This window comes from Lissotriton helveticus, chromosome 5_1, assembly GCF_964261635.1.
Source record: "Lissotriton helveticus chromosome 5_1, aLisHel1.1, whole genome shotgun sequence".
Lineage (NCBI taxonomy): Eukaryota > Metazoa > Chordata > Amphibia > Caudata > Salamandridae > Lissotriton > Lissotriton helveticus.
Window position 1 is genome coordinate 325083790 of NC_136065.1, and position 19450 is coordinate 325103239.

General features: G+C 41.5%; 1 protein-coding gene across 1 annotated transcript in view; it reads right to left on the reverse strand.

Moving 5' to 3' along the window:
- Positions 1 to 504: 504 nt before the first annotated feature.
- TAS1R3 (taste 1 receptor member 3) overlaps positions 505 to 19450 on the reverse strand; it is an 81064-nt gene continuing 62118 nt past the window's right edge. Inside the window, exons 4-6 of the mRNA XM_078640382.1 lie at positions 10707 to 10913; positions 1651 to 1771; positions 505 to 1454 (exon numbers count right to left, since the gene is read on the reverse strand). Coding sequence (XP_078496508.1) covers positions 505 to 1454; positions 1651 to 1771; positions 10707 to 10913 — 1278 coding nt within the window. The remainder of the gene's footprint in view (positions 1455 to 1650; positions 1772 to 10706; positions 10914 to 19450) is intronic.

A 19450-nucleotide genomic window follows, 5' to 3' on the forward strand; every position in this document is an offset into this window, starting at 1 on the left:
TATGACCATGCCCAACAGACACTCCTATTGTGCTCCATCCTAACCAGAAGAGTAAGCAACAATAAGCCAGTCTGAGAAATGTCATTATGCAAACAGGGATAAAACTACACGTGGTAATAAACTTTATTGAGGATTATTCCTACAATCGTGTGTATGCATACCCCAGTCAACATGCATACAGAATACTGCTGTTCTTGTCAACTAGTAACAAGATCACCCAGATTTCATTGAGGGGATGGGTCTCGTTTGGGGGGCGGGGGGATAAATTACTTGGAGAAGTGTGTATGAAGACTACTGGATGGAATGGAGATCTTCAATAGCCTGTTTAAGGACAAACCATATACATTGTAGAAGCCCACATGGTGTCAGTAGTGTTGTCCATGCATACATTATTTCCAGCCTAAGCATCTCTCATGCTACTCTACATGTAGGATAGGTTTCCATGTGACGCAGAAGTGACACAAAGCCTCATGCAGGTGAAATCGAGGTTCTATAGGGACAGGTTCATTTATTGTTAGACTGCTGTTCCCTGGGAGCTTTAATGCTGGTGGGCTCATCGGTGGTACTCCCAAAAAAGGCAGATGTGTTCCGTTCCGGCCTAAACCAAAGCAGGTAGCATTTAGGGAGAAAGAAGGCTCCCAGGATTCCTTGGGTGCACAGCAAGATGACGGAGACCTGCACCACTGGCTTGTAGGAGTCCTGAACTGTGGAGTAGGTTGGGATAAAGAAGATCCAGGCAATGAAGTATAACAGCAAGGCACGGGTGATGCCACGGGCAAGGTTGTACTTTCCGGATGGGGTGTGCACCAGGAAGGTGCACAGGAAGCATATGCAGGCCAGTCCTCCATTCAAGCTGAGCAGCAGGCCAAACTCCACCAAGGACTGGGTGGAACAGTGGAGCAGGATCTCATGTTCTGACTCGCTGTCACTAGTCTCGACTTTAGGGGGCACCACGCTGATGTACCAAAAGCAGATGGCACTCTGAATCAATAGGCAGAGAGCCACAATCAGCCAACATCCTTTGCCATGGAGCCACTCAAGGTAAATGTTGGGACAGTGAGAGAGCTCAGCTGCCAGAACAAGTTTCAGTAATTTAACCAGGAAGAGGGCAAGGCAGGTGGTGAGGCTAAAGGCTAGCAGAGGCTGTTGGATGGCACATGTGTACTTGTTTGGTTTTCCTATGAAGGTGGCACTGGTGCCACATGCAACAAGCAGTGACAGTAAGATGGCGAAGCACATTTTGCCTCCTGATGACTGTATAAGAGGAGTGTGGAGATTCTTCAAGAAGAGCCCTGCCACAGCCAGGATGAGAAGAATGACAAGTGATATAAGGACCAGCAGCAGCACAGCGAATGGGTTCTCCCAGGAGACGTATTTCAGAACCTGGTTGTAGCACTCAGAGCTTCTGGCTGGAGACCAGGTCTGTGGAGGACACCGGGTACATGTTTCATCTTCTAGTTATCAAAAGAGAGAGAAAGGGAGAAAGCATTACAAGAAGCCGTAAATTCTGGCAAACTTGTGTACAAGTGAAAAATTGACCGGCTGGTTCACAGTGCGAAAAGCCATCAATCCTCCTATGAATAGCCTGCTTTATAGACAACATATTGTGCCATTTCGAATGCCACTGGGTCAACCCCTCCACATACTTACCAGGTGTTCTCTTGAAAAAGCCCTCCATGCAGTCAACACAGTCATAGCAGCAGGAGTAGAAACCACGCATCCTCTTGATCTGACCTTCTCCACACTTGTTGTTGCACATTGACCCAGGCACCTGTAGGGAATAAAGAGTAAAAGAACAGTCTGATACCTGCAGAATGTCAAGTTATAGGCAAAGGATTAATCAGGCAGCTCCATGGCAGGCTAATTAGGTGTTCCCCATAGGGTTCCCAAAGGTTCACTGTTGCCACTGATGCTCTTCGTCATGTAGCCTTACTCTGCTCTTTCATATCATGAAGATATGAAGTTCAGTACCAGCCTGGACCATCGATGCCCCGCTCTTGTGATTACTGGCAGAAAGTCCAACAATGGGCCGTATTGAACTTCCTAACATGACATGGCAAAAAATATGAACTTTTAATTATTGACAGAAATAAAGGTATCTGGGAGAGGTCACTTTGGCCGAGTTGTCTGGAGCCAGGTCCTACTCCTGTCACTCAAGTGAAACAGTGATCTCTCTGCATTATGAGCCCTTTAGGCATTCTCAAATAGATGCTTTCTGCAGAGCTTATTTTTACACACTGTAGGCCTCATTTATGTTTTTTTTGTGATACGGCAGCGCAGCAGGCCTTGCTACTGCGCTGCCCTACAGCAAAAGGAAAGGTCAGCAATTTGCTGTATCCATTAGATACAGCACATTCAATGTCCTTTTTCCCTGCACCGGTGCACAATGGGCTGCCGTGCGCCAACGCAACCAGGGTTGCACTATGGTGCAAGGCTGCCTATGTTGCAGGGATGATTATTCTTGTGCAGGAAAGGAAACCTTTCTGCACAAAAACAATCACAAGAGGCCTTTTCCTCTTTCTATGTGTGCTGCAGAATGCAAAAACGAGGAGAAATAAAAATATTTCTCCTCGTTGTGTCTCCCCTGAGGAGGCGTACTTTTTTGGCCCTACCTCAGATTTACAATTTTTCGTAAATCTGGAGCAGTGTCAAAAAGCCACATATACAGCCAAGAGCTATTTGCTCCGAAAGTTTGCTATTACTCCAAGTTCCTTAAGTAAACCATCCCTGAAAAGCTGTCAGTCATTTCGATGCCTTGCTACATAGCTCTGGAACCAGGTACCTCTACATCTGATACAGACTGACAAGTTCATTATATTCAGAAAAATGCCTCAATACCGTTCTGTTCTGCTAATGGGTTTCCAGATAGTTTTCCCACTTGTGTTTGATTGTTCTCTATCACAAAGAAACTGTGTAGGTGTATGTAGAGTCTCAAATCAAAATCTAGCGTATGAACCCATTGAACTAGTCCAAGAACCAGAAACTATTGCTAACAACAGTCAAGCTGGCTGTATGGCTCAAGGACAATCACTTCTGAAGAAGAAAAAAGCTTCAGAAGTCAATTGGGGGCAAATTAGTTTTAACCTTGATGACATTTGTGAGAAGCCTGTCACATGGGATGTACCAAAAGCTTGTACGTTTGTCCGATATACTGAACTATCTGATGACAACAATGAAGAATATGCAAAAAGAACAGATGATGGACGGTATGCTGAACAAATCAAACATCCACCCCCAGTCACAGATCTGGGTTAAATCCATGTTTATTTTTGCATGCCCCGTCATTTAAGGTTAGACCCAGCCATATACAAATCAGTCTCAACCCTGCTCCCAATGGGAACAGCCCAGCCTGAACTGCCAAGCCCTCCCTAGACCAGAAATAAGCATCCACAGGCCAGTTTCTGGGTATCACCCCCATCAGCCAGGCGAGCTTGAATCTGGTGGCGTATGTAACATGACATTATGAAAGGACCAAAACACTTTTTATCTTCATCCAGCTCAAAGGTGCTGATTTTGGATCAAACATTTAACTCTGTAGGGAGAGTGGAAAGACACTCTGTAAACAGAAATACTGGAAGGATGAGTGAAACAGAGTGTGAGACCTGTTCCTGTGGGGACACAATTACCATCTAATTTGTCAACACTGGATGATTATCAAAGTTTAGTCCTAAAACAAAGGTCAGCACTGGAGGACTTTCATTATCTATGGGTGCCAAACAATTAGGGCAGTAGACATAGTACAAAAAGACAGATCTATGTGGGCCAATTGCTTACAGAGCAACATGTACTTCAGAAAAATAAGTTCTGTACTGATATAACTTCTGTGCACATCCATAAACACACTGATTTTTTCCCCTGGGTACAACTGGAGTACTAGCAGAGTGATATTTAAACATGAAATTTACTAAATTAGCAATGAAGGAATACTGTGAGAATTATCTTTCACCAAAAAGAAGGAAAACAGGTTCAGTACTTTAGTTACAACGCGAAATGAACAGTGGACCACTTAAGCACAAAAACAAAGCACCAATCCAAGTATCACCAACTTAGTCAATTTTCAATTAATCAGCGTGCACATTCCACATGCTCCCTGTTCCAAGAGCATTACCCAAACTTGGGAAAAAAGTCAATTTTTTGTCCTGAGTGGAAAAGCACCGCTACATAAATAAATCTCCACTAGTCTTGGGAGAATAGTAAGTCTCTGCAATATCCTCTTATAAAGACGCTGAGTAGTAATGTACAAAAGTCAATGTTCCTTTAATAATCCACTTGTGGACAAGACACCAGCCAACGCGTTTCGTTCTGTCACTCAGAACTTCTTCAGGGCGCAATCTCTTTTTCCAGTCATATAATATTTCAAACGGTTTCCTTATTATCAAAAGTTTTCCTGTATTTCAGGGTATTCTATCTTTGGTTATCCTGTTGCAAGGGGACCGAGAGTCTAGGTGCTTTAAATGATTTCCAAATTTGTATCTAGGTTGCTTGTTAATTCACAAGTAAGACTCTCAACCTTATGTTTTTCAAAGGTAAGTTCGACGTGGTCAAAAAAAGGGGGTCCCAAATCCTATTCCTTGAAGGTAACCAAAATGATATCACCTTACGGCAATTACCTGTTCGTGGATCCGGATTACGTAAAGTCTGCGTCCCGGAACTCCAAAACGCGGTCGTCTCTAGAATAGAATAGAGACGACCGCGTTTTGGAGTTCCGGGACGCAGACTTTACGTAATCCGGATCCACGAACAGGTAATTGCCGTAAGGAAATATTATTTTGGTTACCTTCAAGGAATAGGATTTGGGACCCCCTTTTTTTGACCACGTCGAACTTACCTTTGAAAAACATAAGGTTGAGAGTCTTACTTGTAAATTAACAAGCAACCTAGATACAATTTTGGAAATCATTTAAAGCACCTAGACTCTCGGTCCCCTTGCAACAGGATAACCAAAGATAAAATACCCTGAAATACAGGAAAACTTTTGATAATAAGGAAACCGTTTGAAATATTATATGACTGGAAAAAGAGATTGCGCCCTGAAGAAGTTCTGAGTGACAGAACGAAACGCGTTGGCTGGTGTCTTGTCCACAAGTGGATTATTAAAGGAACATTGACTTTTGTACATTACGACTCAGCGTCTTTATAAGAGGATATTGCAGAGACTTACTATTCTCCCAAGACTAGTGGAGATTTATTTATGTAGCGGTGCTTTTCCACTCAGGACAAAAAAGGTTCAGTACTTTACTCGACTGGTTACTCAGATCCTTCTTGGATAATATCCTCTCACTACAAGGGGGTAACTGTTGTATGCCGTGGATTTTTGTTATGGAATGCCATTGGTGTCTTCTACTGCAAAAGATGAGGTGTGCAGTTCAAATAATTATACATTTTTTAAATATAATTTCAACTGTGGTGAAAAATGAATAAATGTTGTTTATTATAAGCTCATAAACTCAAGAAGAAGCAAAACTATAAAATTGACTATAGAAAAATTAGTTTGGGTGTAAGCATCTTTTTATGTTTAAGCACACGTTAATCATGCAAGGAAATACACATTCTCTGTTTATAGTTCCAGTTTTCTATGATGTTCCTTTATGGCAGCGAGGGCCACTGAATTTGAAAACAAAAGAAACTCTGGTGTGGGGGGAGTCGTCAGTGTCTTCTTTAAAGGTAGATCCACATGGTCAAAATATGTAATGGGAGATCTTTTTTTAAGGTTTGTTAAGGTTACCTTTTTTAGTTGAAGGACACATCTTACTGGACCAAGAATCTTTAGATTTTAAGCTGTAAACTTCCACAGTAAACAACAGAGACAGGATGTATGGCTCTGTATCCATTTCACCACGAAAGAAGGGGACTGCCATATAACAATACCAATGGCACTCGCAAGGATAGTCATCTAAAGGACTATATGGATGGAGCACACGTAATGTTTTCTTTTAATTTAAAGTCAAATGATCATTAATGTTCACCATATATGTGAACTTATGCAGACAATGGAGTGAAGACTTAAAAGCACTTATTTTGTTCAGTCTAATGTTGATGTTGTCAGAATATAACCAGGAAATTACCAGTAACCAGGAGTCACACACCTTAGCGCCGTAGTGATAGGGTGCGTGCCTAATCTAGCATTGGTTTTGTACAGGATGGGTACCATTCATGTACAAAATTCTGTTGCCCAGATTCTGAAAGGTGTCACTGAACGCAGCGCAGCAGCACAAAAAAATGCTGTGCTGTGTTGCGTGACAGGGATAGAGCAGGAGAGCGCCATATTCACAGAGATAGGCTCTCTCTCCTCCCCTCTCTCTAGCACTGGCGCTGATTTCAACTGCTGTGCACCAGACAAAAACCTTAGCGTCATAGTGCTAAGGTGTGTGCCTGAGTCTTTCATAGCTTTTGAACAGGAAGGGTAACCTTCCTGTACAAAATACTATGGCTAGACACACCTTACAGCTTTTCCTATTTTGTATGTGTGCTGCAGAGTGCAGCATGCATGCAAAGCCGGAAAAAAGGGGAAATTAATAATTTCTCCTTTTAACGCCTGCTTTCCAGCTGCGTCAATTTTGGCCGCTAAACCCTGTCTACTGATGTTAGTAGATAGGGTTTAGAGTCAAAAGCATCAGTGGTTGCATGGGAACGCTAGTGTACCACCCTTGTAATAACCCCTTGATGCAAAGTAATGCTACAATAACAATGTTTCTCTTCTACAAACTTTTGACGTCAGATAAGACACAGCAAGATGCTATGAGAAGAACATGTGGTGGTGGATTGGTGGCCTGTTAGACATTCCCCTATAAGATGCTGAAGAATCCTGTTTCTGTTACCTCTTTTTCCAGTGAACCTCCTGAATCCTGTGGTACAGTGAACCTTAATTTATCATTTTTAACATTAAACTACTAACTTTGGATGAAATAAATGAAATAACATTTTTAAACTATCAATCATATTTTGTAAGATTTAAAAAAATGGCTAATGCTTGTTAAAATGACAAGTTATTTTTATGCACTTTAAAAGTATTGACTTGTTTGTTAAAACTTTAAAACTAGGCCCCAATTCTCAAAGCAATGCATGCCAGACTTAGATGTGCAGTAGGCCAATTTCACAAATGCAAAGCACTCCCAAACGGTGACCATATTGTTTTAAATCCATTTACTCATGACAGTTTACTGTACATAATTAAATTCCACTCCAGGAACGGGTGTGGGCAGGGTCGTACTTAGACAGAAAATAGCCCGGGACCAAAATAAAAGTGGCCCCCATTAGTGAATTAGAAAGCTAAAAATGTGGCCACTGCTTGCAAGTCAGGGAAACTTTGAACTTGTTAAGAAGCACTGTATAAGTGGTTTCTAAGGTATTGAAGACTGCATGGATTTGAAATTACTGTAGAAAATTTTGTTTAATATCAGGGAAATCAATAGTAAAACTCAGCCCAGCAGACAATGAAACAGGCCAATCAACCAGGCATAAACCGGCCGGCACACAGACCTATCAGACTGGCCCACTGGGCACTGCCTGATTGACCTATAGGCCAGTCCGACCCTGGCAGTGTGCATTCTAGGGTGGGGATGTCCTAGAAAGCTTGTGCAGACTTGCACCAGAGTTGTGGGAACTCATAATTATTTTTCTGACCAATGTCCACTCTGCAAATAATTGGAGATTTACTTTTGACAAGGGGAGGAATACATCTCATTCAAAGTTGGGAACTAGATGGGACCAACTTGTTGGGGCTTAGGGGAGGGTGTTTCTAGAAGGTGAAAAATATTTTCCCTGTGGAGGAGAAAGAACACACATGCACACCTGCAAATAATTTCCCAGTTTGCAGTTGTACACTATGTACAATTGTGTAAGAGGTAATGACACGTCAGTCAGACAGTTGTAGACATGTGGGCATGCTGCTGCAGCCCCCACAACGCAAGTGGGCCCTCATCATTCAGGGGTCCCCAAATCAGCCTGAGGCATATGAACATCTCCAAGATACTGAAGTCTAAGGGGCCCTCACCACATTCTGCAGTGTCACCGCATTTCATTTTATCTTTATATAAGTTTTATGTAGCCCTAGCTAGACCCAAAGGTGTCAGAGCGCCTCACATGAAAGTGATAGAATACATTCAAACAGACACGTTATGAACATATGAGGTGAGAGTTCAATAGATAATGGTACACATCAAAGGTGATAGATGAGTAACAAACAACTAAACACACAATTCGAGAGGAACTAATAGACAGCATAAGCAAATACACAGCCCCTTAAGACAGAGGGTCTAGATTTGATCAGTCGATAATTAACCGTAAACTAGAAGTTAAAATATTTGTTGAGGAGGAGAGGTTTCAGGTTTCTCTTGAAGTAATGGAAGGAAGGGTTGCATTGAAGGTCACACTGTAGTGAGTTCCATATGCTTGGAGCATTTCCGGGGAAAGATCGCGACTTGGTTGCTTACTTTTTTTGATTGGGAGATAGGAGCAGAAGTGCATTGGAGCTTCTCAATGATCTAGTAGTTCCTGCTTTTGACAGCTTGTCTTCTAAGTAGTTGGATGTATGAGAGTGAAGTACTTTGTGGAATATACACGCAGTCTTTTAGGTACATCTTCCTTCAATAGGAAGCCAGTTGTTACTCTTGAGTACAGGAGTGATGTGTTCAAACTGTTTAACGTCTAAGATGAGCCTGGATGCCATGTTAAGAACTCTTCTAAGGGGGGGGGGGCGAAGTGAGTTTTCGGCGTCCCAGTGAGAAAGGAATTATCATAGTCACGCCATAGTCACAATAGTCTAGTTTGGAGAGGACCAAAGATTGCACCACAATTGACGGGAATAATAAATGGTTTAGGTTTCTTGATGTTTTTGAGTGGGTGCAGCTCTCCTTTTGCTGTGTTCTTGATGCACTCTTTCATTGACATGTTGTTGTCCAGAAAGAAGTCAAGGGATTTTGCGGAGTTGGATTGAGTAAGAGAACAATTTAAAGCTTTGGCGTTGAGCCATTAGTGGATTGGAAGGTGGTTACATTTGGGGGAGAAAATAATTATTTCATTTTGATGGGGTTTAGCTTTAAGTGATTAGCGTAAAACCAGGATTGTAACTTGTTCAGCGTGTCGTTAAGATGTAGAATGTTATTGGGTTATTTGATTTTGTAGTATCATCAGCATATTGGTGATATTTATACCCTGCCTGTTTCAGGATGACCGTAAGGGGTTCCATGAAGAGATCGAAATAGGAGGGGGAAAGAATTGAGCCGTGGGGCATGCCAAGATTGATCCGAGTGGGCTTTGACAGGCATGAGTTGATTTTGATTTGTTGCGAGAGGTGTTGAATGTAGGATGTGAACCATTTTAATACTGCGCCATTCATACTGAAACGCAACTTCAAAGATTCAAGAAGGGCTGGGTGATTAACAGTATCGAACGCCGCCGATATGTCAAGTAGGATAAGCAGGCAAGCATCACCCTCGTCTAAGGATATGTGAATGTCATCAGATATATTCAGCATGGCCGTTTCAGTACTATAGCCTTTCCTAAACCCGGATTGGAATGGGTCAAGGAGAGAGAATTTTCGTATATGATGATTAAGTTGTTGTAAGACACATTTTTCCAAGGTCTTGCCAAGGAACAGGAGGTTGACAGTGTCACATATGGGAGTGTGACCGAGGTTAGAGACCGGTGAGGAGAAGGAGTGGCGAAGAGTGGAGAGCCATGGAGAGGTGAGTAGTATAATTGAGCCCAGCCAGTAAGGTACCGTCACAGGGAGCAATTAAAATGCTGAAAAATGTACATAAAAACCATAGACAACCAGGCAAAGTAGTTCCAAGGTTCTGCAGCTCCCCCTGTCATTTTGCATTATTACACGGGCAGAGTCACATATACTTTTGAGACTGAGGTGCTGCAATGATTTTTAGAATACGTGAGACTTCTTACAAAATGTTCACAATAACCATTGTTTTCTTTTAGGACATTTGAGGTTACCTGATAAGTACTTATTACCATTATTTAGAGCTGTGAAAAGTTGAAATTGGTTATCAGAAATATATAAATGTTATTAAGGAATTTTATGTTGCTGCACTTGTCTGATAATGATAAAACTAACTTTCAAGTTTATAAAAATGGATTATATTTGTTGAAAGGTCGAAAAATATTTTTTTAGTTTTAAAAACTTTTTTTTCAAAAAAGTTATAATATTTGTTTAGGATTCACAATATATTAGGATTGGCAAATCATAAAATATCCAAATTAATTGCGTTCTATCCTACTTTTTAGAAGAGACTGCTCTTTGTTCTTTTACAATTTGTCCAAGTTTTATTTTGGGAATCTTTTGAAAGTGGAAAGTGGCAAAACATCTTCATAACTTTGCCTTTGCCATGGATCTCAGTGAAATAATTTCATGAGTTGTGAGAGAGAGTTTCCAATACAATTTGAAATATCCTCGAGGACTTTTTCCTTTGTGCAATTTTATTGGATGGCTGCATAGTCACATATTTTTCTGTTCCCTTAGACAGTGGGATTTTGTTATATTACCTATCAGGGAGTGGACACCTGTGGTTTTTGTTGCAGTGCATCTAAAGCATATAACCCTCAGACTAACTTCAGATAGTTTGGACGCCCAGTAAACATATTTGTGGTTCCAGGCTCTAGTTCCTAAATCCACCTAGCATCTAGTGTCTGGATTTCAATGCATGCTGTCCTAGATATGATTTATGCTGCAGGTGCAGTCTGCCCACTCTTACCTCGTTGTTCCGTGTGTGCCACTGAATCTGATTCTGGTCCACGTCTAATGTCCCGTTTGTGTAGCTGCCGAAGGTTGAATACTGCACACTGCTGTTTCTTTCATGCCAGAGCAGAACATTGTATCCCGTGTTGAGATTTCCAAAGTCATCATAGTGAAATGAAAGGTTGTTAAGACGAAACTGGACTCTCCTCACCTCTTCCAACAACTGCAGGACAGTATAATGGGAGACAAAAAAAAGATGGAATTATGGAGGCGTATAACACACCATTACCTCTTCGTACATCTTCCTCGTCTAGTTCTTACAGTATGAGCAGTCCCCAGCTCCCACAGATATTGATTACCTGGGCCAGCCAAAAGCATACCCCCAATATGGCCACCCCTATCCCAGCATGCCATATAACAGGGAGCCTCACCTGATCACAACCTAAAGATATCCAAGCTAACCTGAACCAAAATACAGGATAGGAGCAGGGAGGGGGGGGGGGGGGGGGTTCAGTACTGAGACGAAGAAGACCTGTATACAGAGTAATGAAGTTTGCCAGTAAGTAACCGGGCATTGCTAAGTGCATTGAGCTAACTATATTCACTTTTGTCACTTAAATATATTGCGTCATTATTAGTCAACTCAACACTACTCATTTCATTGATCTTAAAAGGGTAAATACTATTTCGGCCCTGCTATGACTCGAATCTGTGACAAGCACAGACCTCTGAAGTTGGAACTCAACCTCCTGATCTATTTAAACTACAAATGATTAAGTAAGGAGAAGAATGGCGGCCTACCAAGAAGGCTTTACTAAAAAGGATCTGTGCAGGGTGCAAGCAAACTGAAATGGAGCTGGGGTGATGCTGAATGGGGCTAGATCTTAAGTAAGGTTCCCTGTTTTCTGTTTTTACTGATCTGTACTTATAAGTTAAAAAAAAATCCACAGCCATCAAAATTGCAAAGAATAATGTAATCCTTGCAATTAAGTAGTTATAGGTAGGGAAGGGGTGGTGACTGCCTCCCTAGTCACTAAGACCAAGCCATGTTTTGCCCACTTGAGGATCACATATCTGTGGGAGTTTAAGGGACCTTTTAGGCTGATCACAGGCAGGATGATGCTGTCTATCCACTGGTTGTGTGTGGTGGTGAGCTATGATGCCTGGCTGAAGGTGTCTGAGGGTGCAACATGGGTAATTTGAGGGCCTACAGTGGACATCTGATGGCAAGTTGGCAATCTCGAATAGCTGGCTGGGTAGTGTAATAAGCAGGTGGTGGAGACTGAAAACAATCCAATAATTTTTTGGGGGCATGCTAGGGCTATCCAAGGTCACACCAAGGTTCTCTAAGGTCTGGGTCAGTAGTTTTTGGCTAGCGTCAAGTGTCGGAAGATAGACCAAGGACTGGAGAGGTAGGTAATAATCAAATATGGGTTAAATTTTCCAACCTGAGAGCCCCCATTGGCTCAGTCGGAGGAAAGGTTATTCCGGCAACATGACGGAGCATGGGCCATCAGAATGAGGCCATTTCACTGCTCATCCTATTTAGGTTAGATGATATTATGTCCTTTTTTTCAGTCCTTTATCGCCAGGAGAAATCTGCTAGTGAGGGACAGAAAAAAATCAAACAATGGTCTCAACACCCTGGAAGAAAACTCACACAGTGTTGGGGTCATTAGGTTTTAGATGATTAGTTTGTAAATGGCCATCTTAACCAACGGTGACTGTCCACTAAACCTTTTTAGCAGAGATGACTGCTGGGCTGGTGGTCATCACTAAATCTGGTGGACGGTAGTCCAACCAGGATGGCAAAGGTAAAGCTTTGACCCACCTGACGGATGGAGGAGTACTGTATGCAAAAAAAGCATAAATCAGGCCCTAATTATTAAAGACTCCAAGGCTATGTTGAGGCTGTGTGAGGGCTGGTTCAGGGATTGTGGGGTGCACTTGACGTATTATCGAGTAGACTGTAGATGTCTGAATGCTGACCAAACATATCAGGTTTCTTGCTGAGGGCTTTGCAGAGCCAGCTGGAAGTATCTGATGGCATACCAAGGGCCTCTGGTGACTCTCTGGGAATTTTGAGGGACTGGCCAGCTGGTGGTGTCCGATAGCAAGTTGTGGGCCGGCGAGAGTGGGATAATAGACCTGCAGTGCCATTTTCAGGTAATCGAGGGCCATTTAGAGGTCTCTCAGCCTGAGACAGACTGGGTGGCTTAGAGTTTCTTGAGGCCAGTTAGTTTTTTCTGAAGGTAAGCTACGTTTATGTGACAGTTGCCGAAGGTTGTCTGAAGGTGAGCTGAATGTCCCTGAGATATTCTAAGGGTATTTGAGGGCCTGCTTGTGCTATTTACAGGCTACCTGAGGCAAACATAGGGAATTGTAAGGACCAGTTGGAGTTGACTGAGAGCAGGATGTATGTCTCTGAGAAGATGTTGGTATTCTCTGAAGTCATACTACTGTTCTCAGAGGGCATGCTTCTGTTCCCTGGGGGCATTCTGTAGTTTTCTGGGACAGCACATGAATCTCTGAGGGTATGCCGGGGGTGTTTAAGTAACAGTTAGGTTTAAGTGATGTGCTCAGTGTCTCTGTAAAAGGCCTGGGTAATTTCAGGGTAAGCAGGGGGTGTCTGAAGTAGGGGTGTGGCTGAGGGTGGGCAGCTGGCCATTTTTCCCCAGGCCTGTTCCTCTTAATGTTGATCTGTGATTCATTTCTAGACTAAGAATCTGCGTGTGTTGACATGGTTTGTGCCACAAAAGAACGCATATTGCTTAACATGTATATCTGAGCTGATCTCTGCCAAAGCCCAGGCTGTGCCAGTTTCACCGGAAGCCCTCCTTCCTGGAAAGCTCCACAACCACTCCCATGGGGCTTGGTATGATTTAACATGGACACAATTACCTAGCCTACAAGGGTGTAGATATCAATAGTGCAGCAAAGGACACCTAAGGGTTCCTCAGCCCCTGAGTTATGGCTGTATTAAGCTGCTTAATCAAGTTATAGGGTGGCATTTGTAGAGCTTGAGCTAGTGTCCCTGACATCCTTGATAAACCTCTGCTAGCTTGTTGGATAATTATACCTTAAGACATTTTATTTTTTAGTAAACTAATATATTTCAGGGAGTTTCCAACGATGCTATCTGTAAAACTGCTATGTTTTCCAATGAAGGTATTTGTAGAGTCTATTTAGTAAAAACATTAATTGAGTTTTTCTCTGGGGTCCACTGGCAGAATTATCAAATATGAAGGTTGCCTAGTCTTGATTCCACTTCATGCCTCCTACAACACCCTGTTACGTTGTCTCATTCTTGCAGGTTCTTTTTCAACTTTTTTTCTCCCTATGTCACTGTTTTCTTTTCTTTCTCTGGCTCTATTTTTCTCCCGGTTCCTGCCTGCCTGTCTGTCTCCTGCTTCGGGTCAAAGTCTGATCAAGATAATGTCCAAATCTACAACAATGATTGTCAACGCCAGCCACGTGCATAAAATAAGCACTGGAGTTATTGTGCGTAATTTCAAACTTTTCAGTACACCAATTTATTCATTATTTTCACAGTCTAATTATGTCGTCTCTTTTTATTGGGTACTCCAGAAAAGATTGCTAAATGAATGCTGTAGAAAATGTTGTGCAGGTAAAGGCGTGGACAGCATTATTCTTTCAGTTGTTGAAATAATGCTGGTAGAAGCATTGTTGGAGTAATTTCTGTAAAAATAGTAACCCTGTATGTGCTTCCCAGTTGCTTTTTGCTGCGCCATGGCAATTGCTTTCTGTGTATTCATGAGTATTTTTCAAACTATAAATAAGAAACATTTCAAAATGAACACATAATAACAACCCATTTGAGAGAACTCTATTTCGTTCTAGATAACTGGACTTTTTTTAGTTTTACACAGTCTAGTCGTTCATTGTCCTAAATTCTTGAGAAGAACATAAGTTTAGAATGTTTTTTTTAATACTATCAACTAAATGTCGAAATGCAAACCCCTCTGTGAATAAGTCATTAAATCATGTAAATGCATAGGTCTTTGACACACGTTGGTTGTCACTACATGTTTTGATTATGGCCTGGCAAAATTAAATTACCATGGTGTAATTTGCAATTTTGGGAATGACGATTTACGTTTATGTAAATTCACGAAATGATGCCATTACGCCACGTTGTATAATCCTGCACCATTCATGCTAACATTTTACCATATGCACACAGGAGTAATGAGAATGGCCAGAATGTGAGCAAGTGTTGTGTGCACACCTTGTGTGCTTTGCACTATTTATTTGCAATGAAAAACATAATTGCATCAAAAACTGACACCAGGACGTACTTCACGAAGATGGATTGATTATACCTTTTTAGCCAGACTTTTTTTCTAAACACAACTGTTTCCTTTAAATGTGTAATTCAACTATGAAGAAAACAATGAAAATTAACAATTATGTGCAGAGCAGAACGAGGAGTGGTCGGATATGAATGCAAAATGACATAGCAGGTATGTATAATAAATATAATAATTATAATCATCATCCTAAAAGCAGAGTTCTAACTTCACTCAGATAAGCATACTGCATTCAGGTTATCTCATAACCATTTATTAACATAGGCACTTTCATGATTTTTTTTACTGATTCTCTTCGCACATTTAAAAAACACTCTTTTGCACAGAAAACCGTGTACTCATATTTAATCTGCCAGTTCCAGCAACACAATTGTCATGCAATCCCTTAGCATTGGGTTTACCTTGGACCTATCCCACATTTTTCCATCAGGCAGTTTCACCACATCATTTCTCATGTGAATGACCCATAAGCCTTTTGGAACTACTAACACGTTGCTTTGCCTCAAAACGCCATATCCCTCATCACGTTATGATAATCCTCTTACTCTTCTGAAATGTCAAGCTTTCGCGGGCAACCTGACATGACATCAACAACTCTGCACATAGAGGCAACCTTTTGACATTCTTCCTTCCTTTCACTTTTTGATAGGCACTCCCTTGTCACTTCCTCCACACCTGTTTGTACACGTTTGTCCTCCTCATCAAGGTTCATTGTAACCAGAACCCGCACTGGGTGAATAAATCAGATCAGGGTTTCTGATCCATTTGCACAATAAATCTCCCTAAACATATTACCTGATGTACGTTATGGCTTACCAATGCCCCAGGGCCTCCTCAACTAAAGAGTAACTGGCCCATTCATCGCCAGTGAGAAGAGGCGCACGTGGAGTAATTGTTCAGAGATTTATTAAGTGCTTCTGTTGGAAAGGGTCACTGGGCAGCAACTGCTATTTACAGCACCTTTCCTTCAGTCCCATTCCCAGCTTTCTTGGAATCCTTTCTACGTCACACACTTCTGAACCAAACTATATTACACATTCATTGCAAAGAGGCTGTTCTTTAAGATGGTTAAAATAAGTGAAGGAGAAGATACAGAACAATCTGTAATGCCACATATTATGGTATTACTAAAGACAAACGTATCCTGAACCTAAGGATAGCACCAAGATCTCACATCTGCCCAATCATGGTCATGGTAACCAATTGTGGGTATGCCAAAATACAGGCCTATCCCAAGACCTTACCCATAATGAGGTCAGGCGTCCCTAAATCTTTCCTATAGACTGGGAAGTTGGGGAAACGGTTGGCATTTGACCTTCTTCAATATACCTTGATGGAAGGGTAGTGATTCCTTGACTTCATGAGAGCAAATTATCAAAATATGAGGCACAGAACCACACACACTTTTCCGTTATTTCTGTGCCTGAATTTCATTGCACAATATTATTATTAATTGCAGCTGCAAAAAGAAGATGTAAGCAGTGCAACTGATTAATCTGACCGCTGACATGTGGAGCAGTGGGAAATTGACAGACAATAGGCCTTATTTGGATGTAGGTGAGACTGACACTAACAGGGCATCAGTGGCAGTCCCACCAACATCCGGGCCATCAGTTGGACTGCCCAATTGCGATGTGGATGGTCGAACCTCAGCGGACTGGGGGACAGACCGCCACCTCCGACAGGATGAAGGATCCCATTGTGGTGATGGTCGGACTGCTATGAGAGAGTGCCTGTGCATGCACTGCCGTAGGGATTAGAATGTCCCTTTGCAACTGCCATTTTTTGGCTGTCCCACTGCCATGGAAAGGCTGCCAGAAAGGGACTTTGGGGGCCCCAGGCAGGGCCACCATCCCCTGTGGGCCACTTCTAAGTGGCCTAGGGGGCACATGTAGGGCTTCCCCACACATCCATATACCGTGTGCCAGGCACCACATGGTGCCTCGCACAGGGTTAATGGATGTGCACTAAGTGCCTTTTACCACTGTGAATTGTGTTGTGGCCCTTAACCTGGGCCATAGCACAAGCCACAGTAGAAGAAGGCACTTTCCGACTGCCTGCAGGGCGGTCCTATCATAATAGGGCAGGTGGGACCGTTGACTCATTGTCGGACAGTCACCTGCCCACGACAATGATGGTCAAACACTCGTCCCACTGCCATCATAATCAGGCCCTACGTGTCTATCACTGGAAGTTGGCCTACTCCAAGAGTTTTGGCCAGAGAGCGTCCATGACTTCCCCTTGCATGCAGTTATCAGCATGCAATGGCTGCTATATTCAGCTGTTCAACTGAGAAATCCCAGAGAAATGTAAATCTCCTGGCCTAATTGAACACAAAAATATGTTCCTGCATTGCATGTGCCCTTCCAGGTGGCAGTGTGCATGGCCTGTTTTGCACATTGTATGAACCACATTGTGCCGCCCACCTCAGTAATTAAATAAAGCCTATGACCAGCTGACCCTGTGTTCAAAATGTTTATGCATTTCAGCCAGTATTTTAAAATTTTGCAAGATTAAGAAGGAGCAAAGAGGTAATGGCCATTCCCAGCATGACTTATGGTAGGTGGTTGAGACCCTAATGGAACTCTACTCCGTACATGCTTTAATGCTTCTCTGAACTAAACAATGCAATAAACAAAGATGCACTGTAGGACAGAGCCAGGTCATGCAAGTCGAATATTTCACTGGAAGAGGCTTATAAATGAATCATCCAGAGCTCACTCCTTTTGAGTACAATATACAGAGAACGAGGAGTGTTAAACCTCCATTAGTCATTTCACTCCCTTGTTTCATGTGCCACAACCTGATGACTATGTGAAAGGATTTGGGTGGCAGGGAGTATTCACAAAGGAAACTTACACTTGTGAATAATTGATATGTGTCATGTACTCTGATACTTTTGAGTAACTTTACTACTTTTGGCTATTCATTAAATCTGAGTGAAGAGTTACTCGAAAGTGTAGATTTACAGCCCCCCCCAACAAAACAGAGGGTGGAGCCACATTTATGAGTGTGAGATAATACTGCCAGAAAGAAACAGTAGCAAGTCCAGCACCATACATGGTCAACATACTCCATAGAACAAAATGAAGGTAGGGGTTAAAATAAAACCCAATGAGAAGCAATGTTAAATTGAATTATTTAATATAGTTAAAAACATAAATAAATATAATTAATTGTTTACAAATTTAAAAAATAAAAACACATTTATTATTTAATTATAAAATATATTCACAACGTTTTTGAATGTATAAATTAATATTACATACATTTCATTAAAATATAATTAAACCACTTTTAATTACTTCTATACATTATCTTTAATAATTATGAATGCATAATATATATATGTATGTGCATCTATATGTATGTATGTGTGTATACAGCTATTTATCTATATGTATGTGTGTATTCTTTCACCTTGTAACAAGGATGACGACGCCGTGTACAAGTGCAACAAAGTGGTTTTGTTCACCGGCTCTAATTGGACGCATTTCGCCTTTCTTGCAGGCTTGCTCACCAACACGGAAGTAAAGGTTTTCACTCACTTTTAAACACACTTTTTTTGTTGTGGCTCGCGAGTGGACTACCGTGAAATTAAAACTGTAGACAGACTCGTAGTTTTTCAATTCAATGCATTAACAAGTCGCAATTCAATTTGATTCAAATCTATTTACATGCCGATGTATTGTACAATTTATACCAAAGTGTATAGGAATACTTCATGCGTTTAACAATGCACAGGGATAAAACTAACTCCCCACAAATCATTGCAAATCTAGACAACGATATTCTAGAATAGACTGTATTCTCAATATTTTTACTGTCTCATAATGTCCAGGTTCAAAATTCAAATGTATGTATGTATATACATATATGTATATATATATATTTTTTTAAGTGGGTATTTATTTTTAAAGGTAATTTTTTTATTTTTCCTCCAACATATACTACTAAGGGGTAACCTCAGATGTATGAGGATCTCACTACAGAAAATATAGAAGTGAATAAGGAGGTGATGTTTTACTCTCAGAGGTTTTTGAATAGCATTTTGTTGGCCTTTAGAAGTATAATTGTAGTACTGTTAAAGATACTACAAAATTAATTTCATGACTAGGCCCGAGAGAGTCCAGTTGTACTGCTCTGGTTCTGGTCAAGATGGTCGCTTAAAGCCAAATATTAGGCTGCGAAACATGATGGTGACCGACAAAGTTTACACCTGTAGACCAGTACTATGGAGTTCGGTTGTTGCTACAAATCTGCACTTTCTAATTTTCTGCCACACTCACAGGAAGATATTGCAAAGAATAGAGCTCAACCGTATAAAGATTTTCGGTACTTCTGCACACATCATTGCTGTAAAGCTATACCTGAAACCACTGCTTCTTGATGTTTGTCAGGTGTTTCCATTATCCCTTTTGACTATTTT